General features: G+C 46.4%; 1 protein-coding gene and 1 non-coding gene across 13 annotated transcripts; both read right to left on the reverse strand.

Annotated features, from left to right (window-relative positions):
* Nucleotides 1–4,697: 4,697 nt before the first annotated feature.
* On the reverse strand, nt 4,698–4,773 carry TRNAV-GAC (transfer RNA valine (anticodon GAC)). Its single transcript has one exon. It is a non-coding gene; the product is annotated as a tRNA-Val (tRNA).
* Nucleotides 4,774–18,426: 13,653 nt separating this feature from the next.
* Nucleotides 18,427–26,675, reverse strand: ZNF692 (zinc finger protein 692). Of its 12 annotated transcripts, none has more exons than XM_066353296.1 (12): nt 26,529–26,675; nt 25,969–26,155; nt 25,659–25,690; nt 25,042–25,244; nt 24,475–24,631; nt 24,037–24,162; nt 23,516–23,737; nt 23,343–23,420; nt 23,164–23,242; nt 21,780–21,894; nt 18,943–19,042; nt 18,427–18,850 (listed from the first exon to the last, which is right to left on the reverse strand). In XM_066353296.1, exons 2-12 carry the CDS (start codon nt 26,119–26,121, stop codon nt 18,574–18,576), a joined length of 1,542 nt encoding a protein of 513 aa, XP_066209393.1. In that variant the 5' UTR covers nt 26,122–26,155; nt 26,529–26,675; the 3' UTR covers nt 18,427–18,573. The 12 variants fall into 12 exon arrangements, with proteins under 12 accessions (XP_066209393.1, XP_066209356.1, XP_066209363.1 ...); XM_066353259.1 differs by having other exon boundaries at nt 25,042–25,305; XM_066353266.1 differs by lacking the exon at nt 25,659–25,690 and having other exon boundaries at nt 25,042–25,305.
* Between the last annotated feature and the right edge of the window lie 708 nt (nt 26,676–27,383).

A 27,383-nucleotide genomic window follows, 5' to 3' on the forward strand; every position in this document is an offset into this window, starting at 1 on the left:
CCAAAACCAGGCAAAAACAACATGAAGAAAGAAAATTATAGGCCAATATTCCTGATGAATTTAGATGCTAAAATCCTCAACAAAATTTTAGTAAACCAGATCCAGCAATATATGAAAAAAATCATACACCATGATTAAGTGGGATTTATTCTGGGGAGGCAAGGCTGGTACAATATTCGCAAATCAATCAATGTGATTCATCACATAAACAAAAGGAAGGAGAAAAACCACATGATAATTTCAATAGATGCAGAAAAAGCATTTGATAAAATCGAGCACCCATTCATGATCAAAACTTTCTGCAAAGTGGGAATACAGGGAACATAACTCAACATGATAAAGGCCATCTATGACAAACACACAGCCAACATCATACTCAATGGGCAAAAATTAAAAGCAATCCCCTTAAGATCAGGAACAAGGCAGGAGTGCCCCCTTTTACCACTCTTATTCAACATAGTTCTAGGAGTCCTAGCCACAGCAATCAGACAAGAAAAAAAAAATAAAAGGAATTCAAGTTGGAAAAGAAAAAGTAAAACTATCATTATTTGCAGATGATATGATATTATATATAGAAAACCCTAAAGTCTCAGTCAAAAAACTACTAGTCCTGATAAATGAATTCAGCAAAGTGGCAGGATATAAAATTAATACACAGAAATCAGAGGCATTTTTATACACGAACAAGGAACTGTCAAAAAGAGAAATTAAGGAATCAATCCCCTTTACCATTGCAAACGAAAACATAAAACACCTAGGAATAAATTTAACCAGGAAAATTAAGGGCTTGTACTTGGAAAATTATAAAACATTGATTAAAGAAATCAGGGAAGATACAAACAAGTGGAAGCATATACCATGCTTATGGTTAGGAAGAATAAACATCATTAAAATGTCTATATTACCCAAATTAATCTATAAATTCAATGCAATACTGATTAAAATACCAATGACTTACTTCAAAGATATAGAACACATATCCCAATAATTTATATGGAATCAAAAGAGAACATGAATAGCCTCAGCAATCTTGAAAAGGAAGAATAAAGTGGGAGATATCACACTTCCAGATATCAAGTTATATGATAAGGCCATTGTACTCAAAACAGCCTGGTACTGGCATAAGAACAGGCATATAGATCAATGGAACAGAACTGAGAACCCAGAAATAAACCCACACTTTTATGGACAACTGATATTTGACAAAGGAGGTAAGGAAATACAATGGAGTAATGACAGCCTCTTCAACAAATGGTGTTGGGAAAATTGGACAGCTACCTGCAAAAAAATGAAACTAGACCACCAATTTACACCATTCACAAAAATAAACTCAAAATGGATAAAAGACTTAAATGTAAGCTGTAAAACCATAAGCATCTTAGAAGAAAACATAGGCAGTAAGCTCTCTGACATCTTTCTCAACGATATATTTGCCGATTTCTCTACGGGCAAGTGAAATAAAAGACAGGATAAACAAATGAGACTAAAAATCTTCTGCACAGCTAAAGACAATAAGAACAGAATAAAAAGACAAACTACACAATGGGAGAATATATTTGACAATACGTCTGATAAGAGGTTAATAACCAAAATTTATAAAGAACTTGTAAAACTCAATACCAGGAAGGCAAACAATCCAATCCAAAAATGGGCAAAAGAAATGAATAGACACTTCTCCAAAAAGGACATACAGATGGCCAATAGGCATATGAAAAAATGCTCAACATCACTAATCATTATAGAAATGCAAATTAAAACCACAATGAGATATCACCTCACACCAGTCAGAATGGCGCTCATCAACAAAACAACACAGAATAAAGTGCTGGGGAGGATGTGGAGAAAAGGGAACCCTCCTGCACTGCTGGTGGGAATGCAGACTGGTGCAGCCACTGTGAAAAACAGTATGGAGATTTCTCAAGAAATTAAAAATTGAACTGCCCTTTGACCCAGGTGTACCACTTTTAGGAATATACCCCAAGAACACCATAGCACTGTTTGAAAAGAAGAAATGCACCCCCATGGTTATGGCAGCATTGTTCACAATAGCAAAGATCTGGAAACAGCCCAAGTGTCCGTCAGTGGACAAGTAGATTAAAAACCTTTGGTACATATATACTATGGAATACTACTCAGCCATAAGAAATGATGACATTGGATCAATCACAACATGGATGGACTTTGATAACATTATACTGAGTGAAATAAGTAAATCAGAAAAAACTAAGAACTATATGATTCCATATATAGGTGAGACATAAAAATGAGACTCAGAGACATGGACAAGAGTGTGGGGGTTACGCGGTGTGGGGGAGGAGAAGGAGGCATTTGGGGGAGGGGAGGGGCACAAAGAAAACCAGTTAGAAGGTGACGGAAGACAATTGGATTTTGGGTGATGGGAATGCAGCATAATCAAATGTCAAAATAACCTAGAGATGTTTTCTCTGAACATATGTACTCTGATTTATCAATGTCACCCCATTAAAATTAATAAAAAAATATATATTAAAAAAAAAAAAACCCAGTGGGGATTGTTGTAAAATACCAAAAAGCTGCAAATTAATATTGATATTCTTGGAGGAAAAGTCAGGCTTTTCTGTCTCATTCCTGCTTTAGGGAGGGGAGGGAGAAGAAAGTACAATAGAAGTTTCTGGCTTACAAGAACAATGGGTCATTTAGTTTTAAATCTAAAATAAAGGTTAACTGAGAAACTTCTCTCTGGATAGGAGGCAGAATTGTAGTTCCTCCCCCTTGCATGATTGTAGTTCCTCCCCCTTCCTGGAATCTTGAGAATAAAATACCTCTAGGCTAGTGAGGGAAGAAGAACCCTGAAGGATTTGTAAGTATCTTTGATTGTGTTACCTTGTAAATCTTAATGTTTCTGTGTATAGACAAATGTTATAATCTTGTTAATGATTGTGCCGTAATGTCATCTCTCGCCTACCTGCATGTGATCAAGGGTTTATAAGCAGCCCCTGAACTATTTTGGAGAGTGCACGATTTGGGCCTGCAGATGCCCTGTGTCAGCCATATGCGGCCGGCATACTTAAAATTTCCTCCTTTAATAAAACTCTTCAAAATTTATCTGGACTGGGTGTCTCAATGTGGACTTGATGAAGTGAGGTATGGTGCCTTTCAGAATCTAGGGTGCAGTACTTTACAACAGGAACTAATTGTAATGAAAAGGAGATATGTAAGGGTTTAGGAAATAGCTAATCTGCTTGCTATTTTCTCTTAATGGCTCTCTGGCCTTTACTTTGAAATGTAGCAAATATTCCCCATGGCTCACCAAGTTTTTGATGACTGTCTTTCCCTCCAAGTGGGCTGGCTCGTAGGGCAAGGAGCTTACGTGGGCGGGAGATGAGAAGAGTTTCACTGAGGGAGAACCTGCCCAATATCTGATGACAACTCACTGAAGCACTCAGAATTGGCTAGGCTCCTTGAGAGCCAGGATGGTGACCTGCTTGGGTGCGGCATTCCTCGTTCCACGAATAGTTGTGCCCAGCTCCCCTGAGTACTAGGCTCACAGGGTGTGCATTATTGGGTTACAGAAGACCTGCGCTGCTTTAACCATGTGAAGAATAGTTCCTTTGCTGTCAGGGGAAGGACGTTAAAGGTCTTTGAGAGTAAGGTTTCTTCAGAGTGACTAGCTTGAGGATGGTAAATCCTAAAACTTAAGCAACCGCATTTCTCAGACTTAAACATATTTTGACCTACCCTCTCTTTATATGAAACATTATAGACACTTCTTTTATTTTTATTATTATTATTTTTTTTTTTTGCATTTTTCTGAAGCTGGAAACAGGGAGAGACAGTCAGACAGACTCCCGCATGCGCCCGACCGGGATCCACCCGGCACGCCCACCATGGGGCAACGCTCTGCCCACCAGGGGGTGATGCTCTGCCCATCCTGGGCGTCGCCATGTTGCGACCAGAGCCACTCTAGCGCCTGAGGCAGAGGCCAAGGAGCCATCCCCAGCGCCCGGGCCATCTTTGCTCCAATGGAGCCTTGGCTGCGGGAGGGGAAGAGAGAGACAGAGAGGAAGGCGCGGCGGAGGGGTGGAGAAGCAAATGGGCGCTTCTCCTGTGTGCCCTGGCCGGGAATCGAACCTGGGTCCTCCGCACACTAGGCCGACGCTCTACCGCTGAGCCAACCGGCCAGGGCCTAGACACTTCTTTTACTGAGTTTACCCAGGCAGGAATTCCCTGCCTAAGGTCACACAGCTAGTAATAGAAGAACAACCAGAATCAGGACCCTTGCCTTTCTGTCTCCCCCTACACAGGTCTCAGTGCTCGACAGGACTATGGAGGGTTAAGATAATTGGAGACAGGCTCTTTCTTCCAGGAACCAACGTTTGAGAGAATTGTATTACAGATTAATATAGCATTTTAGAAAAAAATTTTTTTTTTTTTGTATTTTTCTGAAGCTGGAAATGGGGAGAGGCAGTCAGACTGACTCCCGCATGCGCCCGACCGGGATCCACCCGGCACGCCCACCAGGGGTGATGCTCTGCCCCTCCGGGGAGTCGCTCTGCTGCGACCAGAGCCACTCTAGCACCTGGGACAGAGGCCAAGGAGCCATCCCCAGCGCCCGGGCCATCTTTGCTCCAATGGAGCCTTGGCTGTGGGAGGGGAAGAGAGAGACAGAGAGGAAAGAGGGGGGCGGGGTGGAGAAGCAAATGGGCGCTTCTCCTGTGTGCCCTGGCCGGGAATCGAACCCGGGTCCCCCGCATGTCAGGCCGACGCTCTACCGCTGAGCCAACCGGCCAGGGCTAATATAGCATTTTAAAAAGCACTGAATGCCTTATGTGTGCTCACTTCTTGCCAGGCCCAGGGAAGGTGTTCTGGATGTTCAGGCCCATCTCGACTGCAGTTTTGCCAAGTGTCAAAAGGACATAGAGACCAACTTTGTATGGTCTCTCCCATACAGTATATATATCTTTTTCACACTTGCCAGACTTTACAGGAAAATCTTTGTGTAGGTTTTACTTACAAAAGAATGTGTTTGTATCAGAGCCATGCCTGGGCACTGGGGGTGGGAAAGCAGTCATTCTATTTCCACCAGCTGTTAAACATGTCAGACTGTATCAGAAGCTGGATGGGCAACATATTTTGAAGCACTAAACCTTAGTTTTGTTAGGGGGACAAGTACACTATGCTAACTCTGAATTTCACACCCCATCCTCCTCACCAAGAAAAGGTGCTGAAACCTTTTCAGAGTGGACGGAAATAACTGTTTCCTATTGCTTTCACTTATTATTCAGGAAAAAAAAAGCCAACTAGGAGAGTGGGAGGTGTCAGGGTTCTCAGTGGGGCATCTCTGAGGAGGGGTTATTTGACCAGAGTCCAGAATGTAGGGAGGGAAGGGCTTTTCAGGTATAAGTGGAGAGGCCCCAGAGCAGGCACCAGAGGGCTGGGTAAACTTTTCCACCCACCTGATTCCTCCCCCACCCCAGAGAGTGAGAAGAGGATAATTTGCTTCTTTCTATATGGGTGTAGATTTCAGCTTTCTCTGGGGGTGTCTCAGAGCCCTGAACACAGCAGTGTCTTTAAGGCTAGGGCAAGGGTGTGGGTTAAGAATCCAAAGAGACCTCTTCTAAATGCAGCTACCACACCCTGACCCAATTCTGTTAATGTCCTCAGTTTCCTTTTCCCAGGGCTTTAAAGATTAAGGCTGTGTACAAAGACCCAGTGAGTCCCCTTGGGGTGGTCCCTGGGGCTGCCCAGGTCTCTTGCTGGCTGGCTGGGGCCCAGAAGAATTGGGACTGTTGAGGAGAGATAAAGGTGAGCCACTGGGCCTGGTGTCTCCTTCCTGTCCTGTTACCTGCCTGCTGTGCTCATGCTGGGTGACTGGTGCTAGAGCCTCTGGTCACATGGGGTAACCAGTAGTACCTACCTCAAAGGTCTATTGGGAGGATGAAAAGGGGACATACACACAAACACATGAGAGTTGTTAAATCAAAAATCTTTGATTTCCATGACTGAAATCTTTTGTTTACAGTTTTCTTGAGCCAAAATGCCAGCCAAAAGACCTGTGATGAGGCATGGAGACCAAATACCAGCAGCATAGCTAGGTAGAAAAGACATATTTACAAGCATTTTTTTATGCCTCAAGTGGGGATAAGGGGGAGAAGGAGAGAAATCTGAAAAAAATTTGCAGCATCTATAGGCAAAGAGCTGGGGGAAGATGAAGCAGGGCCAGTTCACTATGTACTGATGTTAACAGCTGGGAGACACTGCAGGGGTTACAACCTGGTTTGTCTTCTAGAAAGCAGCACAGGTGTCTGCTTTCCAGAAAAGCAGGTGGACCCTTCTAAAGAGGTGGCTAGGACCCACAATCTTAGGAGATTAGCAGAATGGTCCACTTCTTTAGTTACTACGGCTGTAAGGGTCAGAAAATTAGTGACATCTACCCAGGCAAGCTGCCTCTCAAGGACTGTGAGCTGGGCCAGCCTCCCCTTGTATATTGTCCCAGGATTTGGAAAGGCCATTTGATCCAATAGAAGTAAAATGTGAGCCACATTTGTAATCTTCACTTCTCTTAAAAGCAGGTAAAATGTAGTAATATATTTCATTTAACCCAGTGTACCAAAAATATCATTTCAACATATAATTAACAGTAATTTTTTTTAAGTGAGAGGAGGGGGAGATAGACTCCCGCATGTACCCCAAACAGAATCCAATGGCAACTCAGTCTGGGGCCCATGCTCAAATCAACTGAGCTATCCTCAGTGCCCAGGGCTGATGCTTGATCCAATCTAACCACTGACTGCCAGAAGGTATTGGATCCACCAGGTACAAGAACAAACGTTGGAGACTTTCAGGAGCTTAGATCGTACTTTATTGGCCAAGTTTAACCTGCGCAGGGGCGAACTCCCCAGATGTCCTGAGACACCGTACTCACAGGGAGATGCAAATGGGAGTCGCCCCTGGCACTTACAGCCAGGTCCTTATATATCCTAAGTAAGCAAGCACTATACAGAAGCAGATGTGGCAGTTACCTATTCGCTAAGGGGTCCAAACGCAGCATAGCAACAGGGGCTGGGTTTAGCTTAGTGGTGAATTTCAAACATAAACTTCTGATAAGGGTCTCTGACCAATGGAATGTAAACGTTTTCCCTCTTTTGTGCTGATCTTCTTTGTTCTCAGCCTCACAGGGGCTCTATCAGCACCTTCCTGTTCTGGCTCCTTCAATAATTACACTCTGGCAGTCTCAGCACCCCTTCCTGAATCTAACAAAGGGAAGAGGGAGAGAAGCTGATAGTTGCTGCTCATGTGTGCCCTGTCCGAGGATCAAACCTGAAACATCTGCACACCGGGGCCACACTTTATCCACTAGGCCAGGGCCAACACTAAACTTTTTTTTTTTAATTCAGTAAGAGGATGGGAGGCAGACAGACAGACTCCTGCATGTGCTGTGACTGAGATCCACCCAGCAAGCCCACTAAGGAACAGTACTCTGCCCATCTGCAGCAGTGCTTGGTTGCCAGCAACTAAGCTCTCTCTTTTACACCTGAGGTGGAGGCCATGGAGCCTTCCTCAGTGCCTGGGGCCAACTGGCTCCAATTGAGCCATGGCTGTGGGAGGGGAAAAGAGAAAGAGAGAAGTTAGAAGGGGAGGGGTGGATAACCAGATGGGCGCTTTTCCTCTGTGCCCTGACTGAAATTGAAGCCAGGATATACACATGCCAGGCCAATGCTCTACCACTGAGCCAACCAGGCAGGGCCACATTAAACATTTTTTTGTTGTTCCACTTATTTATGCATTCAGTGATTGATTGTTTATTTTAAATTTTTATTTAATTAATTGTGTTTACATAGATTCTAGGGTCACCCTGAATGCATCCCCCCTCCCACATATTTACCTCAACATCTTCTTTGACCTGCTCCCCATAGCACCCTCCCCCTTTCCCTTCAGGTTTATCCCATCCTATCGTCCCCTTTCCCTCTGTCCACTTTTTCACTGGTCCCTTTGATCCCTCCTCTGTTTCAGTTCCGTTCCTCAGTTCACATTGTTCATTGGATTCTTCAAATGAGTGAGGTCATATGCAATTTTTCTTTCTCTGCCTGGATTGTTTCACTCAACTTAATAGTTTCCAGGTCAATCCATGTTGTCCCAAAAGGTAGTATTTCCTTCTTTTTCATGGCCCCATAGAATTCCATTGTATATATGTACCACAGCTTTTTTTATCAGCTTGTCCAACTGACGGACACTTGGGTTGTTTCCAGATCTTTGCTATTGTGAACAATGCTGCCATAAACATGGGGGTGCATTTCTTTTTTTCAGTAGGTGATATGATGTTATTCCTAAAAGTGGAATAGCTGGGTCAAAAGGCAGATCCATTTTTAATTTTTTGAGGAATCTCCATACTGTTTTACACAATGGCTGCATCAATCTGCATTCCACCCAGCAGTACAGGAGGGTTCCCCTTTCTCCTTGCCAGCATCTATCATGTGTTTTGTTAATGGGTGCCATTCTGACTGGTGTGAGGTGGTATCTCATTGTGGTTAAATTTGCATTTCTCTAATGATTAGTGATGTTGAACATATTTTCATCTATTGACCATCTGTATGTCCTCTTTGGAGAAGTGTCTATTCATTTCTTTTGCTCAGTTTTTGATTGGATTGTCTTTCTGGTGTTGAATTTTACAGTTCTTTATACATTTTAGTTATTAACCCCTTATCAGACATATTATCGAATGTTCTCCCATTGTGTGGTTTGTCTTTTTATTTTGTTCATATTGTCTTTAGCTGTGCGAACACTTTTAGTTTGATGTAGTCCCATTTGTTTATCCTGTCTTTTATTTCCCTTGCCCGTGGAGATAAATCAGTAAATATATTGCTGTGAGAGATGTCAGAGAGCTTACTGCCTATGTTTTCTTCTAAGATGCTTATGGTTTCACGACTTAACATTTAAGTCTTTTTTTCATTTTGAGTTTATTTTTGTGAATGGTGTAAGTTGGTTATCTAGTTTTATTTTTTTGCAGGTATCTGTCCAATTTTCCCAACATCATTTGTTAAAGAGACTGTCTTTACTCCACTGTATGCTCTTACCTCCTTTGTCAAATATCAATTGTCCATAAAGGTGTGGTTTTATTTCTGGGTTCTCTGTCTGTTCCATTGATCTATATGCCTGTTCTTATGCCAGTACCAAGCTCTTTTGAGTACAATGGCCTTGTAGTATAACTTGATATCAGAAAGTGTGATACCTCCCACTTTATTCTTCTTTTTTAAGATTGCTGAGGCTATTCGTGTTCTTTTTTGCTTCCATATAAATTTTTGGAATATGTGATGTATATCTTCAAAGTATGTCACTGGTATTTTAATTGGTATTGCATTGAATTTATAGATTGCTTTGGGTAATATAGACATTTTAATGATGTTTATTCTTTCTAACCATGAGCACGGTATATGTTTCCACTTGTTTGTATCTTCCTTGATTTCTTTTATCAATGTTTTATAATTTTCTGAGTACAAGTCTTTAGTCTCCTTGGTTAAATTTACCCCTAGGTACTTTATTTTTTTGGTTGTAATTGTGAAGGGGATTGTTTCCTTAATTTCTCTTTCTGACTGTTCATGGTTGGTGTATAAAAATGCCTCTGATTTCTGAGTATTAATTTTATATCCTGCCACTTTGCTGAATTCATTTATCGGGTCCAGTAGTTTTCTGACTGAGACTTTAGGGTTTTCTATATACAATATCATATTATTTGCAAATAATGATAGTTTTACTTCTTCTTTTCCAACTTGAATGCCTTTTATTTCTTTTTCTTGTCTGATTGCTGTGGCTAGGACTTCCAGAACTATGTTGAATAAGGTGGTGAAAGGGGGCACCCCTGCCTTGTTCCTGATCTAAAGTGATTGCTTTTAATTTTTGCCCATTGAGTATGGTGTTGGCTGTGGGTTTGTCATAGATGGCCTTTATCATGTTGAGGTATGTTCCCTATATTCCCACTTTGTTGAGAGTTTTGATCATGAATGCGTGCTGAATTTTATCAAATGCTTTTTCTGCATCTATTGAAATTATGTGGTTTTAGTCTTTCCTTTTGTTTATGTGATGAATCACATTGAATGATTTACGAATATTGTACCAGTCTTGCCTCCCCAGAATAAATCCCACTTGATCATGGTGTATGATTTTTTCGATATATTGTTGGATCTGGTTTGCTAACATTTTGTTGAGGATTTTAGCGTCTATATTCATCAGAGATATTGGCCTATAATTTTCTTTCTTTGTTTTGTCTTTGCCTGGTTTTGGAATCAGAATTATGCTGGCCTCATAAAAAAGGAGCTTGCAAGTCTTCCTTCCTCTTGAATTTTTTGAAATAGCTTGAGAAGGATAGGAATTAGTTTTTCTTTGAATATTTGGTATTGTGAAGGCATCAGGCTCAGGACTTGTTTCTCTTGGGAGTTTTTTTGTTTGTTTTTATTTAATTTTTTATTTTATTTTATTTTTTTAAAAATTTTTTTTTTTTTTGTATTTTTCTGAAGCTGGAAATGGGGAGAGACAGACAGACTCCTGCATGCGCCCGACCGGGATCCACCCGGCACGCCCACCAGGGGGCGATGCTCTGCCCCTCCAGGGTGTCGCTCTGTTGCAACCAGAGCCACTCTAGCACCTGGGGCAGAGGCCAAGGAGCCATCCCCAGCACCTGGGCCATCTTTGCTCCAATGGAGCCTTGCTGCAGGAGGGGAAGAGAGAGACAGAGAGGAAGGAGAGGGGGAGGGGTGGAGAAGCAGATGGGTGCTTCTACTGTCTGCCCTGGCCGGGAATCGAACCTGGGACTTCTGCATGCCAGGTCAACGCTCTACCACTGAGCCAACCGCCCAGGGCCTTTATTTTATTTTTTTTACAGAGACAGAGAGTAAGTCAGAGAGAGGGATAGACAGGGACAGACAGGAACAGAAAGAGATGAGAAGCATCAATCATTAGTTTCTCATTGCGCGTTGCAACACCTTAGTTGTTCATTGATTGCTTTCTCATATGTGCCTTGACCACAGGCGGGCCTTCAGCAGACCGAGTAGCCCCTTGCTGGAGCCAGCAACCTTGGGTTCAAGCTGGTGGGCTTTTGTTCAAACCAGATGAGCCCGCGCTCAAGGTGGCAACCTCAGAGTCTCGAACCTGGGTCCTCTGTATCCCAGTCCGATGCTTTATCCACTGCACTACTGCCTGGTCAGGCTGTTGGGAGTTTTTTTGATAACTTTTTCGATCTCTTTTGTTGTAATCAGTCTAAGTTTTCTAATTCTTCCAGATTGATTTTTGAAAGATTATATGTTTCAAGAAATTTGTCCATTTCACCTAGATTGTCTAATTTTTTGGCATAGAGTTCTTCATAGTATTTTCTTACACCATTTCGTATTTCTGTTGTATCATTTGTTATTTCTCCACTCTCATTTTTAATTTTATTTATTTGAATCCTTCTCTTTTTTTCTTGGTGAGTCTCGTTAAGGATTCATCGATCTTGTTTACCCTTTCAAAGAACCAGCTCTTGGTTTCATTGATCCTCTGTATTGTTTCTTTAGCCTCTATGTCATTTATTTCCTCTGTGATCTTTATTATTTCCTTCCTTCCTTCTACTACCTCTGGGCTTTACTTGTTCCTTTTCTAGTTCTTTTAGATGCAGGGTTGTTTATTTGAGCTTTTTCTAGCTTCTTAAAGTATACCTGTAGTGCTTGGAACTTCCCTCTCAGTACTGCTTTTGCTGTGTCCCATAAATTTTGAATTGTTGTATGCTCATTATCATTTGTTTCTAGGAACTTTTTTATTTCTTCTTTGATCTCATTCTTAATCCATTCGTTATTTAACAACCTGCTATTTAGTTTCCATGTGTTTGAGAACTTTTGAGTTTTTCTGTTGTGGTTGATTTCTAGTTTCATGCCATTGTGATCATAGAAAATGCTTGATATGATTTCAATCTTCTTAAATTTGTTGAGACTACTTTTGTGCCCTAACATGTGGTCTATCCTAGGAAATGTACCACGAGCACTTGAAAAGAATGTATATTCTGCTGCTTTAGGGTGAAAGGTTCTGAAGATATCTATTAAATCCAGTTGATCTAGTGTGTTCTTTAAGTCTGGTGTTTCTTTGTTAATTTTCTTTCTTGAAGATCTATTTAGTGATGTTAGTGGGGTATTGAAATTCCCAACTATTATAATATTGCTGTTGATCTTGCCCTTTATATCCATCAAAGTCTGCTTTATATATATATTTAGGTGCTCCTATATTAGGTGTGTAGATATTTATAATGGTTATATCTTCATGTTGGATTGCTTCCTTTATCATATTGTAGTGACCTTCTTTATCTCTTACTATAGCCTTTGTTTTAAAGTCCATTTTGTCTGATGTAAGTATTGGTACCCCAGCTTTTCTTTCATTTCCATTTGCATGAAATATTTTTTTCCATCCTTTTACCTTCAGTCTATGTGCATCTTTTGTTTTAAGGTGTATCTCTTGTAGACAGCATATGTACGGGTTCTGTTTTCTTATCCATGCAGCTATCCTATGTCTTTTGATTGGATCATTTAATCCATTTACATTTAAGATTATTATTGATATGTAGTTGTTTATTGCCATTTTATTCTTTAAAGCTGTATTCCTCTTTTACTATATTCTTTTCCCACTTCGACCTGTTTACAACAGGCCCCTTAACATTTTCTGCAGCACTGATTTGGTTGTAATGAATTCCTTGAGTTTTATTTTTTTGCCTGGGAAACTTTATTTCTCCTTCAATTTCAAATGATAGCCTTGCTATCTCACAGCAGATTGTTAGTATATAAAAGTACTGACTCCTAATTCCTGTACTCTGGATCTGTAATATGTGATCAGTTTGATAAGGTGTGAGAAGCCTGCATATCTATTAAGAAACAAAAATAATGTATAAAACTCAGAGTTTATCTTTAATCTTTGAATGTTAACTTTCTCCATTAGCTGATCTTACTCCTTAGTACCTGTTTTATTAGTTATATGTTTAGTATTCATAAGTATTATATGCTTGAAAGGTACTACAATACTTTAAAGTTTTGAATATTTAGCAATTTTCACTAATTCACACATGATTATCCCCTTTGCCCCCTTTCTAAGTGTACCTTGTAGTTATTTTTATCCAAAGTAAGAGAAATTTGGTGGTATATTACTTCAAAACTCAATTAGGAAAGTAGAGGTTAGGACAGTCTAGAAATCATCCTTTTTTAGGGTACAGTAATAATTTTTCTGAGATTTCCTCCCAAGTATAGACCCCCTTGTTTTGCTTCCAGAGTAAGCTCTAGCATGGGGTGAGGTACAGAAGAGTCTTGAAGGGTGTACATCATACTTAAGCAGCAGATGAACACCTTTGACGAGGGTCTCTCTTACTCCACATCAGTAATGGGGGAAGATGGTATCTTTGCTTATGTGCCATTTATGTATGCATGTCTGTGTTGTTCTGTCTTACCTTCCTTGGGCATATACCCTGGGAAGCAGTGACCTGGCAGGTGTATTCCAGAAATTTGGCCTGAGAGGTGTCATGGTTCCTAGAGACAGCCAGGTGAGGTAGAGCACTAATCAGGACTTGAGCTTTGCTCTATTTGGCATTTGTGATCAACCACTGACTCTTGAGGGAAGGTTTTATTCACAAGCATTCCTTTGATTTGGCAACCAGCTAAAATCAGTCGCCCAACTGGGCTGAAAGTTCCTTCTGGGAGAACTGAGAGGCTCCCTCTAAAGTGTGCTCTGGCCTGGTCTGTGTTGGTGGATAGAATGCCCACCTGGAATGCTGAGGTCACAGATTTGTAACTTTGGGCTTGCCTAGTCAGGGCACATATGACAAGCAACCAATGAACAGCCAGAGGGAAGCAACTATTTCTCATCCCCCATCTCCCCCCTCTATGTAAAATCAATAAAATCTTTCTTTTAAATTTTTATTATTTTTTTAGTGAGGGAGGGGAGGCAGAGAGCCAGACTCCTGCATGTGCCCCAACCAGGATCCACCCAGCAAGCCCACTAGGGGGTGATGCTCTGCCCATTGGGGTGGTTGCTCTGTTGCTCAGCAACTGAACCTTTTTTTTTTCTTTTTTAGTTCCTGAGGTGGAGGCCAGGGAGCAGGATATTGGGTGTGTGTGTGAGAGAGAGAGAGAGAGAGAGGGTGGGGGGTGGATAAGCAGATGGTCACTTCTTCTGTGTGCCCTGACTGGGAATTGAACCTGAGACTTTCATACACTGAGCCAACACTTTATCACTGAGCTGACCAGCCAGGGCCCATAAAAAAATCTTTTTAAAAAAAGTGTGCTCTGAGGTCTATAGAGGGGCTCCTGTCCATTTGTAGAGTTTGCTTAAATCTCATCCTCTTTTAGTAAGATGTCTGGGATTTAAAATAATCCAGTTCAAAAAAAGGATGGGTAGTGTAGAGGCAGACAGAGTGTCAGTAGATAAAACAAGCAAAATGTTGATAGATGCTGGTGGTGGGTGAGTGCCTGGTGATACTTTCCTTGTTTTTTATCTGACAGTGGGCGGTTGATAATACTGTACTTGTTTTTTTACATTTTGAAAATATCCATTAAAAATTCCTTTCTCCAGGAAATATTTCCCACTTCATTCCTTCCCTGCTTCATTTTCTCGTGCTCAGTTTAAATCCACATTTTCCCTCTTACTTCCCTGCAAGGCACAGTACTTCCTACTCCAGAGGCACCAGAAGAGAACTGCCTCATTAGCCACTTTTTCCTAGGCGAGGAGCAGAAGCACCAAAGCTCATACCTACAGGTCTGTGGCTTTAAAGTCTTTTTCAATTGATCCCATTTGCATCCAAAAGAGGACTCCATGTATTGGGCATTTTTAACCAGAATTCTAGATATGAGAGTTAACATTTGCTACCAAGAAAATGAGTTCTATTTTATTTCCTCTCCCTGATTGTTGAGTGACACAGCTTGTAACTGATAGGGACTATACCTAATTTCCAGTGCCCACTGAACTGAGCTGGGTATAGACCCAGGGACCTTGAGGGAAACAGTAACTGGTGAGGACAGCCAGGTGAGGCTCGCAGCTTGTATGTGCTCTAACTCAAAGGCACAGGAGCTCCAGTGTACAAAGTCTGCCCCTGCCCCTGCCCCTGGGCAGCTGCCTGAACTAACTCACCAGTAAGATTTGGGGATACCATTTGAGATAAAGTATAGCAGAGCAGATTCTGTCCCCATAAAGGGGCTTCTCTGCTACTCTACTCCAGGTTCTCAGACCCTTGTAAGCAACTTGGAACCCCTGAGAATTAAAAAGGATGTCCTTCCCTTTTCCCCAGTCATCCTTGAAAATGTAAGAAGTACTCCTTGGGTAAGAGTCATCCACTTTTGATAATATTCTTTGTATATTTTCCATGCTCCCTTTTCACCCCTCTCCTGGGTCCTGAATTGCTTTCTAAAGGCTAGGCCAGGGATCTTCAGGGCTGTGGACTGATATGAAGTGATTATCTGGAACTGTGCAGAGCCACAGAGCAATATTTGGGGGTCTGTCAGAAGGGAAGGTAACCCCTTGCCCAGGCCCCAGCCCCTTGTGAGGCTTAGCCCAGGCTGCTGCTGCTGCTGGATTTGTTGATGCTTTCATCCCAGGCCTGGTTGGGTCAGGTCAGTGACTTAGAAAACCTGGGTCTCAGAGGAAGGTGTTGTTGTGGGCCAAGCCCATGGGCCTTCTCATTGCCCCCATTGTTTCTGAGAACATTTTCCAAGCCAAGACTCCTAGTCTAAGAATAGAGCTCAGACTGGGCAATCCTTCTCCCCTCTAGGGAAGGCTAGCTCCCCTGTGCGCTTGCTGATGGTACAAGTGCGCGCGCGCGCGCACACACACACACACACACACACACACACACACACACTTTGAGAACTACTATGGCTTTGCCTCTTCTTAGAGAATGGAATTGGTGAATGACCTGAGGGCATTACAGTCAATGGGGAATCTGTTTGCCCTTCTCTTCACCAAGCTGGAGCAGCTGCAGTTAGTGGTGGAGCTCACAGTGACCTCCTTCCTGCAGGGTGAACCTGTTTGTAGCCCACTTCCAAACCAGCCACAGCACCTGCCCAGGAGAGGAAAGAAAGAACCCTGAAACCCACAGGCTGGTTTTCCAAGCCTTAAGAAAACTGAATTTAACCCATAACTTCAGGAGTGGATCCCAGAGCCTGAGTGACAAGCCTCCTTGCCTGCCCAGCCCTTGCAATGTTTGCTGCATCAGAAGTGGTCGACAGGCCTTACGCATGCGATGAGTGTAGCAAGAGCTTCACTTCAGTTCTGTGCTACTGAGGCACAAGCACGCCCATGGCACTGACCACTGCTTACACTGCCTGGACTATGTGTGGCCAGCACTGCACCCGGACTACATCGATGCGGCCAAACTGATCATATGCTCTATATCTGCAGTGAGAGCCGAGCTTCTGCCTCAACAGCCACCTCAACCCGTCCCAGGGTGTGCATCGGTGGCAGCGCAGCCTTTCTTGTCCCTGTAGTGGCTGTAGCTGGCTGTCTCTTCCTACACCACTTGGCTTTGCTGTTGCACTGGTGCTGCGGGCACCCACCCAAACGACCCCATGACTGCTGCTGTGTGCCTGTCTTCCACACCCGATTGTGGTTGCACGCCTGCTGATCCTCCCCACTGCTACACAGTGCCACCAGGCCTTCTGCAATGGCGCAGGGCTGCAAAGCCAAATACACATCCACGTGTCCTGAAGCCCCAGTGACCCAGCTCCCCAGCAGCCACTCTCCCAATACGCACCCTTATGGCATGTGCGCAAGGGCTTCTTGGAAAGCGCCACGTTATACCCCACCAGTGCACCCACAACGAGAAACCCTATACATGAGGTGACTGTGGGTGCTGTTTCACCGCAGGCGCAGCCATCAGGGCATGTAGTTGCACAGCTGCTCCACAAGTGCCCAGGGCTTTAGTCAGCGCTCCAACCTAGTGGTGCATACTCATCCACAGGGGCAAGAGGCCCTTGCCATGTACCGAGTGTAGCCGCTGCTTCAGTGACCACTCGGACCTAACCAAGCGCCAGCACACACACACTGCCGAGAAGACCTATCACTGTGAGTTGTGCACCAGGTGCTTCACTCGGTGTCCAAGTTCAATGTGCACCTGCACAACCACGCCTACCACCAGCCCCAAAAATGCCCTGAGTGTAGGCTCCAAGCTAGTGCTGCACCACCAAAAAATGCACCTAGGCGAGTGGTTGGCACAATGTGCTGAGTGGCAAGTGCTTCAGCCACAGCTGCTTGCTGTTGCAGCACCAGGGAGCCCAAACACATGCTTGTGCTGCTGCCACCCAAGGCACCACAGCCTCTGCCCTCATCTTTGTGGGATAGGACAGCAAAAAACAGGGCCTTCTTGTGTCCCAGCTGAGGGAGCCTTGCTGAGGGTTCCCTGGAATGGACTAGGCAAGTGCCAGTAGAGTGTCACAGGGATGGTGGGCCAACTCACAAGGGGGGGTCTGTACAAAGACAGCACAGGCTGCCACCTTTAACCATCTCAGCTGGTAGCCCTTTTCCTGTCCTCAATCCCATTTCTTTGGGGTGGAGGTGGAGGTGTAGAAGTTAGTTAAAGTCCCCAGATCCCCAGGCTTTCCCAAGCCTGAGGACTGGGGTATCCCACAGCCACTATGCTCTCAGGTGTTTCTTTCCTGTATTCCCACTTCGGTGGTTTCCTCTGTCCCATCTTCTTTATCCAGCCTAAGTCTCCTCTACCTCTCCTGGCTGAGTACTCTTGATGTCCTGCCTGCTTTACCTGATGGTATTAGGTGCCTCTCAGGACAGTATTCTCCAACCAGATGAGGGCTGTTAGTCCTGGGACCTAGGCCAAGACCACATGGGTCCCCAGAGCCTGGCACTGCCAAGTGGAACACCTGAATCAAGCTCAGAGCTTCACAGATGCAACAAGGCAGGGTGGAAATTTCCTGGCCCATCAGTTTTCTGCTATGGTTAGGGAAATGAGAGAGGTGTGTGTCTGGGTTCTGGATGCCAAGAACCTCCTCTGTCAAACCTGAGGCCACTGTCTCTACAGACTTGAGGAGTGATCTAAGATTCCAAGTCCCTATGTCTTGCCCTCAACTCAGCAATGTTGCATACATAACCCTCTTGATTATGGAAGGCAAGATTCTTTGGGCCTATACACTTGCTTCTCCTGGTTAATGGACAGGACAATGTGGACCAGGGTCAAATACCTGTATGCCTGTTCATCGTACCCCTGAATAACCAACTGCTCTCCCTGCTGTCATGGCCTGCCCTGCAATATTTTAAGAGTGGGTGTGATACTCCACAGGAAAGGACAGTAAAGTGCCCAAATTGGGAAAGCTGGGTCCTTGACGTGGGCGTCCACAGAGAAGAATAGGGCTTGCATCTGTGCTGAACATCTATTAGAATGCTTCCAAAGGAATCAAGATTTCTGTGCCTCAAACGCAAAAACACTCACTCTGCCCACACGTGTCCATGTAAAATACTGGGTTTATTCTGTCCTGTAGAAAGACTAAACTGGCTGCCCTGCACTCCCCATCACCCTAGTTTCCAGGAACCAGGCATCTAACCTTTCTCTTCAGTCCCTATGGTTACTGCTTAGGGAAGCAGGGTCAGAGCCTAATGAACTTGAGAGGGCCTGCACCCATCACTGGACCCCAGGAATGCAGGGGCAGAGATGCTAGAACAGGGCTTCACTGGGCTGAGTTGTTCTGATGGGGCAAGAAGCAGGGCCGGGTGGCTTTTGCTGCAGTGAGCCACGACACTGTCTGGCTTCTCAAAGCGCTTGCCACAGACCTCACAGGGGAAGCGCAGGGTAGCTACTGTCTCCGCATGCTTGCGCCGATGCCAGTTCAGGGAGGCCTTCTGGCGGCAGGTGAATCCACAGATCTCACACCTGAGTCAGGGTCAACAGAGGGAAGTTATAGACTTCAGCCCAGTTGTCAAGAGTGTCCTACTGGTCCCCTCCTCCAACAACCCCACACTCACTGCAGGGGTTTCTCTCCAGTGTGGATGCGCCGATGGATGACCAGGTTGCTGCTGGTGCGGAAAGACCGGGCGCAGAATTCACAGATGTAGTCCCGGGTGTCTGCGGGGGAATGGGGAAACCCCAGCATTCATCCTCATGCTGTGGCCCCTCCTTGGCTCACCCATCAGCCCCCACAGGTGTACTGCCCCTATTCCATCCCAGCCCCCAATGGTGCCCTGTGGCTGTCAGCAACAATCCCCTTTTTTTATGGAACCTGCCCTCCCTGCCACCTCCAAGCCTCTCAAGGCATTCTTTAGACCTCTGTCCCAACACTACGCTGTATGCCCTGCTCTCAGACACCCCCCCTACACACACCAGCAGCCTTTAGCCTCACACTCCCCTGTGCTCCATGTAATACTGGCTCTAGGCCTTCTCTCCAGCCATTCTGCTATTAGTTTTCCTCCTACTTGGCCAGCACTCACTTCTCTGTTCCCTGACCTTCACTAACCTGGCCCTCCATTATTCTCAACCACCACTCACAAGACGTGCTCCATCACAATCATTTCAATCATCTGAGTTCCAGACAGGGAACTGGCTATAATACTCCACCTTGTCCTGCTGTGATAATCCCATGACTCCAGGATACCAGTCCAAGGCCCAATGCCTTCCCACTGTCCTCTGCCCCTCCTTGCCCAGTACTGTTTCAAGGGTGGCTTTGTGGCCTTCCTTCACTTGCTCCAATTCACCCATTCCCTCTATCCCTCAGGTATACCTGCTAGGCTAAAACCAACACAGGATACTTCTGTTCAGGTAGCTTAGTTGGTTACAGCAGTGTTTTTCAACTGCTGGTCCACAAAAGAGTTAACAATCCTGATATAAGATTATAGACTCAATGATCTTAGTTGAATTCGCTTATGCTCACAATGATTTCTGCGTTAACAGGCTTCGAAATATCTGTTTTTATTGGTCCCGAATGTAAAAAGGTTGAAAACCACTGAGAGCATTATCTTGATTTGCTAAGGTTGGATCCTTAGTCAGGATGCATACAAGAAATCAACCAATGAATGCATAAGTGGAACAACAAAATAATGTTCCTCTCTCTCTCCCTTCCTCTCTCTAAAATCAAAAACAAAAGACAAACCAACAACAACAACAAAAATGCAGGATAAACACAACCCTTGGCCTGCTCCAGGCCTGCACACTGAGGGGGCAGAAACACCCCGCCCCTCAGCCTTAACTTTCATCCAACACAAGTCTTAAGGGCGCCCACATGCCTCTATTTTCCTGGTCAGCTCACTCTCCCTTCTCTGGAGTCCAGAAGGCCATGTTCACACCACCTTCTTTCCTGCAGCCCTGCACTCATTTTCAAAGTCACCAAGAAGCGTGAAGTCCAGAGACTACTGCCTGCTCCTTTGTGGCACCCCTGCAACTGTGCCCGAGACATCCCCCCACTGACCAGAGGTTGCCCACTCCACCCAATTCAGCAAGTATCTCCTCTGTGGGAGGTCAGTCCCATCTCTGTGCTCTAAGCTCAAAGCCCTCTTAGCTGAGACCCCAATTCTCTGCTTGTTTTCCCAGCAAAACCCAAACCCCAATGAATTGTCTCTACTTGCTGTCTCCACTTCCTTCGCTCCTTCTTGCCAGAACCATTCTGGCTACCATCTCCCTTGTCACAGACCATCTGGTCAAGGATGGCTTCCCAGCAGCATATCTGGTGGCCTGTCATCCTCCTAACTCAGTTGGTACAGGCACAACTCCCCTCCCTACTGCCCCAGCACTCTGTCTGTTTGGTCCTTAGATACGTTTCCTCACCTGCCTCACTGGCCCTTCTGCAGCTGCCCTTTCCACCTGCCTGCTCAAACCTCTTCACTGAGGCTCACTCCATGTGTGAGCATGCCACCCACAGCTGCAAATACTACTCATGTGCTCATGACCTACACATTTTTTTTTTTGCTCATCTCTCCCTAAATCCAGATTACATTTTCTGGGATACCTAATTAGCATATCCCAAATAAAATGTCCCTTTCCTGTTGTCTTGTTTCAAGAGGCCACATCACCTGCTGCCCAGCTGCTCAGGCTGGAAACCTCAGGTCACCCGACTCCTCTCTGCCCATTCCCACGGCAGCCCTTCTGGCTCCACTGTCATGCTATCATCAGCCTCCAGACTGCCATCACTGCATGCTGTACTTTCCGGCAGTCCCCAACTCCACATGGCAGCCCCAACTCTCCTTTTAAAGTCAGCTGTGTCCCTCACTTCTCAAGACCCTGAGATGGGGCCCATATCATTTGACCAACAGCCAAGCCATCCTCATTGTAGTTTTGGGCACACCACCAATCTGTCCTCTCTTCCTTCCTATTTGCTGCCTGTAGAGGTAGACAAGTCTCCATTTCTCCCTTCACTGAGGTCTCTACTCCAAGCACCTTCCCCTTCTACAAGTCAACTCCTCCCCCATGCTCTCCTCACTTCCTTGCTTTCACATCACCATGCTCCGTATGAGAATGGACATCTTTCGAGGTGAGGACCGCCTGCTTTTGTTCACTGAGGTATCCCAGCACCTATAACAGTCTCAAGCAGGCATGTGCTCAACACACAGGGAACGCAGGGTGAGTATGTGAGTGAGTCATCTACAGAGGGTGTGAGGGGAACTGTAGGTAGTTGACAAGCCCTACAGGGGGAAGTGACAGGACCCAGAGGAGGATGTGACAGACCCACAGGGGGACGTGATAAGGCCCACAGTGGGAAGTGAAGGGGCAGATAGGGAGGTAAAGGAATTCACAGAGGGAGACAACAGGGCCCACAGAAGCAAGTGAAGGGACCCACAGAGGTAGGTGAGGAGGAGGCATTTCCCCCACTGACCACTGTGTAGTTTCACATGCTCCTTCAGGTGTTTTTTGAAGTTGAAGGACTTCCCACAGGCTGGCTCTGGGCAGGAGAAGGACTTCTGGTGGATGTGCTTGTACTTCTTATGGTGCTACGGAATGAAGGTAGTGGTCTCCTCAGGAAGACCCCAGAGCCAACCCAGCAGGCAGGCTCCTTGTCCCCAGTCTACCACCATCGAATCTCAACACCTACACATGAACATCCCTATCCCATCTCATCCTGACTACAAAAAGCCCTCATCCTATTGTACCCTTGACTTGTGACCCACCTCCTTGCCACAACCTCCCCTTGCAATGCCCAGTTCCCTCACTATGAATGTGTTGTCTGCCCGGGATGGAATAGATTGTGGTGGGCATAATTATCCTCTTTACTTCCAATATTTAAGTACAACACCACCCAGATGGCCTACTTTTTAGTAATAGATCACCACAAATATATACATACATATGATTTTCTCCAACATCTGGCTTGTACACACACACACACACACACACACACACACACACACGCTCTAACCTGGAATACTCTTCAGGGTAGTGTGTTCTTCAACCTTGACTCTCCAAGTAATTCTAGGACATATTTCTCTTCTTATGTGGCCCAGGTTCACATCCTGCCTCAATAAATCACACGGGCTTCCCTCTCCAAAATCCCACTTTCTGTGGTTAAACTGCTGCGGGAGGCTGTTTCGGTCTCCTCTTTGAACAGGCTCAGGTGTAACTGACCAGCTCTGCTGAATGTCCACAGCCAGAGCTTCACTGCCACTTGGGGACTCTCTTCTACTTCCTCCGATCTACTCATGCCTCAGCAGACTGTGTGTGGAACCTCCTCAGTCCCCAAACCTGCCCTGAGGGCTCTGGTTGAATGTGGGGGTAGGCCCTGCCTTCTCTGTGCCTCAAACTTCTCCTGCAATTAAGGTGGGGACAAGACTCAAGGACTCCAATGCTATTACATACTTGCTAAGGAGCCTTGGTCAGTGCTTAACCTTTTCCTCATCTGCAAAGTGGGAACAGTATCAGCACCTACACTCTAGGGACGTTGCAAAGATCAACAGGTGAAGTACTTCCAACAGGCACTATCATCCAGAGAACCTGAGAATGCCACCATCATCTCCTGTGGTCCCTAGAGGCCACAAAACAAGCAGTAGTGGGCACTGGTCATGAGTCCAAGGCTGGGTTTTCTGCCTTCTCTACTAGTTTCCCGGTTTAGTGATTCACTGCAGGTAAGCACTGCACATTCATCCCAACCCTTCTCTTCCTAACTCCCAATCCCCCCCTTACCCCAGACTTCTTCACCTCAGCTTCACTTTCAGCCTTTCTCCTGAGGCCACATGGAACCCAACCTGTGCCCCTCAAATCCTCACATTCAAATACTGCCGGTTGGAGAAGATCCTTCCACAGCCAGGGAAGTCACAAGGCAGCAGCTCCTTTTTAGCAGCTTTCCTGGGGGAAGAAAACAGGGAGAAGTATAAAGACTCCTTCAGGCTCTCCTCTGCCTCCCTTCCCCTCTCAGCCCCTCCCAGGTTCCCTCCGCTTGCCTTACCGAATTCTCTTGGGGCTGATCTGTGCACTGTCCTCATCCCAGGCTACAGCCAGAGCAGACTGGGCCTGACTCCCAGGGCTACGAGCAGCAAACAGGGAGCAGAGGGTCTCAAAGGAGGGCCATATCCCAGGACACTCCTGCCCTCTGTCCCTCTGTCTCAGCTATCAGGTTACCTGGCTAGGGGCTCAGTTTGCTGGGATGCTTGAGTGTTCCGATTGAGCTCTGGTTGCACCTCGCCTTCCACAAGTAGAGAAGCTCCAGAACCCAATAAGGATGCTGATGAGGGTGGCAAAGCAACAGAAGTGGGGGCAGCTGCAGGAGCTGGGGGCGTCTCTCCCTCCATAACTGCATGGGTGACAGGGGAAGGGGGTAGTCTGGGGGCATCTGGCTCACAGCTGAAAGAATGAACAGGATGACATTACTTCCTTGAGCCCTCAGCCAGCCCCAGCCTGACCCCTAAATCGCAATGATCCCAAACTCAGAACAATCCCATTCTAGCTTCCACTTACATTTGCATTGACTTCATTCTCCCTTAGAGCCTAACTTCAACCCTTTCTAACCAATCCCAAGCCTCCAGGTCTTTCTGCCCTCCCCACCAAAAAGCCCTTTCCTCAAGTCTGCAAAGCTCTGCATCCGTGGCCAGCTGCCCCTCCCCGTCTGCTCTGCTTAGTGTCCTCCCTCAGTCCCAACTTGCTTGTCTGATGAGGAGCTGTAGGTCCATGGGCTGGCATCACTGAGCATCTCTTCTTCACTCTCATTTTCATCCCCCCCCTTATCTTCTCCTGGAGGCAGAAAGGACTCTGGTGGGGGTCTCATTTCACTGCAGGGGCAAAGAAAGCAAGCCTGAGGTTCTAATCCAGTGGTTCTTAAGCTGTGGGTCGCGACCCCAGCGGGGTCGCCTAAAGCCATCGGAAAATATATAATGCATATCAGGTATTTACATTCTGAATCATAACTGTAGCAAAATTACAGTTATGAAGTAGCCACCAAAATTATTTTTTGGTTTGGGGTCACCGCAAGATAAGGAACTGTATTGCAGGGTCACAGCATTAGAAAGGTTGAGAACCACTGTTCTAATCCCTCACTCCCACTGTCTACCCATCTAACCTGTCCCTTTCCCCCCCAACCTCACCTGGGCAACCTCGCCTCTTGAGTCTTCTCCTCAAGCTCAGATTCCAAACCTATTGGCACAGGGAAGAAACTCTGGGCTGGAGGGATGAGGGCAGGTGGGCTCTGAGGTCTGAATTCGTGAGAGGACTTTAAGGAGGAGGAGGATGGGACAGAAGATGCTACAGTGGGAAAGGTATTTTATTTTAAAGATGATACATTCACCTGATTCCAAAAAAAAAAAAAAAAAAAAACAAGTATAAAAAAGTATACCGTGAAAAAGTCTTCTTTTCAATACTGTTTCCCAGTGGCCTAGCTCTTCCCACAAGCAATCTGGTTTCCATTTGTCCTCCCAGAAATATTTATTTCATTTATGCAATAATACTTTCTTCTCTTATTTTCCCACCAAAATACCATACATCCTATTCTCTATTTTTCTTTTTATACCTAAAAATGTGTTTAAGGATTTATTTCCTTGACAGCATAGTTTTTCCATTGAGAAAACATCATTTTTAGAGAAGAGGGTTCTGAGCTCAAGATGAAAAGTCTTTTTCCTTCTTATTCTCCACCACTCTTCTTTCCCCAGGCCTACCTGCAGGCTCCTGTCCATTCCTGGACTCTGGGCACCAGCTGCTTTGGAAAGTACTTGGAAAGAGGGCTGGCTTGGGCTCCACTGGAGGTGTGGGGCCTGAAGAGGGGCCCCAGGAGAAGGTGTGGCCCGCTGAACACTCCCACACAAGCCCACCATCTCGAGCCCCAGGCCTCCGGAGCCCAGGTACCAAGCTGCACTCTTGGCTGTGGGCATGAGATAGGAGTACCAGATACTGCAGACCCTTGTGGGGCAATGACTTGGGACCTAAAGGGTGAAGGTGACAGTCAGGGCAAGCTGAGGTGCCCTGTACTCTCAGCCTTAAGAGCCACATACAGATAGCCTTGCCTCGCAACACCCCTGGGCAACCCTGGTCCCCAGTCCAGTTTACCAGTCTTCAGGGCCCAGAACTCCAAGGTCCTGAAAAACTGCTCCCTTTCCCACAGGATGTTCCCATCTAATTGCCTTGGGCTCCCCAACTCTTCACATCTTCCCAAATATGCTTAAGGTTCCCTCTAATCCAATCCCCTTAGGGAGGGTGTTCTTGAGTCACTCCACTAGCAGATGCCCCTCTTCCTTCTTTGGCTCCGAGCCCCTTCCCCCAGCTGTTGCCTACGCACCTGCACAAAGCACACAGCCTGAAGAAGCGTACCTGACAGGGGGACAAGAGGCAGGTCAGGTCAGGTCGGGCCCCCGTCTGACAAATGCCTTCAGCTATAGGCATTCACACACTTAAGGAACAAGCACTTACGGCCCCTACTGGCTTGGGGGCAAGACCTTAGGAGACCACAAATCACACAGGCCATACTGCTGAAGTAAGAAATGAGCCAGTAAAAAAGAGCAGTGGGCCAGTACTTGGGGTGGGGGGCGCTAGGTGCTGCGCTGGGTGCCCCACCCCCACCCGACTCCCGATCCCGGTAGGGCCCTAACCGGTCCAGCAGAAACTTGGCGAGCTGCGAGTGCAGGGAGAAGCCCAACCGCTCCTTGAGCAGGCACCACTGCTCCATGTGGCCGCCCAGTCGGATGCGACACTTGCTGCGGCGCGCGTCCAGCTGCCGCCGCTTCTCCCTCCGCCTGCGGCATGCATCTGCCGGGGACGCAGCCATGGGCCCGCGACCTGTGGGGCAGAGGACGAGCATGGGTCGGCCTAACCCTCCACTCGCCCGCCGGCCTCCGTAGTTTCAAAACCGTTGCCATAGCACTCGCTGCGGTCGGTGGGAGGGAGAGCACCGAGCCACCGAGGAGCAGGAGGGGTGGGCAGGTGCGCGAGCCTTCCATGGGGCGAAGAGCGGGCTCGGAAACAGCTTCAATTGCAAGGGTGCGTCGTGAGCGCTGGGGCATTCAGCACCGTCAGGTCGTCGTGCAGGCGGAGATCTGCAGGGAGCCCCGCCCTGTCTCGGTCCGCAGCCCTTAATGCGTCCAGTTGGCGAACTAGGAACTGCAAAAGCCACTCCCGGGCTGCCCGGAGCTCCCTCTTGGCCCAGCCTTACCTGCGCCCCAAGGCGCCTGCGCCGCCGCCAAGCACGGGCCTGACAACGGCTGGAGGACCCGGCCTACCTCCGCACGCTGCCGTCGTTTCTCCTTTAAGAGCAGCCCGCCCCCTAGCGCGTTGCTGACCCGGGAACAGGGAGGAAGAGGTGGAGGAAGGAGGCTGGGGCGGGGAAGCGCGCCTGCGCAATGCCACCCACTCAATGCACGTCCGAGAGCTGTGGTTTCCGCAGCAACTGCACCCACGTACTGCGTGGTCGGGGGTATGTCGCTTTCGTGGTGCGCTTCTGCTCTTGATGGCCAAAGGCTTGGACGAATGGTGTGCTCACCCAGCCCTCTAGTCTGCCTCCGGTGTGTTGCCTACCCATTTGTTCTACGTTGTACTTCCCCCTCAATTCCGCCTCCCCTGTTGCCACCACCAAACACGTGCTACAGAATCAGCCTCCTTAAAAACCAAGAGCCTTCTGTGCACCAAAAGGCCACTGCCAGCCATAGCACACTGCATCTGTGCATCAGGGATCCTCAGAAAAGTTGCCTACATCAGTGTTTTTCAAGGGCGGGTCTGCAGACTAGGCCCCCAGAAATTTCATACCAGTCAAGGAGTTAACCACCTTGATGGTGTATGAAGATTATAGACCCAATGATCTTAATTCACTTATGCTCAGCGTGATGTCTGCCTTATCCGTCTCTGAAATAATTCTCCTATTTTCACCATTCTCAAGTGTAAAAAGGTTGAAAATCACATAAGGAAGGAGAAGACAGGCCACCTACCCCTCCTTCCTGAGGAGGAAGAAACAAGAAGAATGCAAGGGAAGGGAGCCTGCAGGGGCAACTGAGTCAGCCAATTATAAATGAAC

Source organism: Saccopteryx leptura, chromosome 1, assembly GCF_036850995.1.
Source record: "Saccopteryx leptura isolate mSacLep1 chromosome 1, mSacLep1_pri_phased_curated, whole genome shotgun sequence".
NCBI classification, from domain to species: Eukaryota; Metazoa; Chordata; class Mammalia; order Chiroptera; family Emballonuridae; genus Saccopteryx; species Saccopteryx leptura.

Excerpts from the sequence above, each read along its gene's own strand:
- ZNF692 (XM_066353233.1), bottom strand. The coding sequence starts at position 26,379 with ATGCCCCAGCGCTCACGACGCACCCTTGCAATTGAAGCTGTTTCCGAG. Across the intron at positions 24,632-25,041 it reads GAATGGACAGGAGCCTGCAG|CATCTTCTGTCCCATCCTCC; the intron begins GTAGGCCTGGGG and ends TTCCCACTGTAG. Across the intron at positions 19,043-21,779 it reads GCATGTGAAACTACACAGTG|ACACCCGGGACTACATCTGT; the intron begins GTCAGTGGGGGA and ends ATTCCCCCGCAG.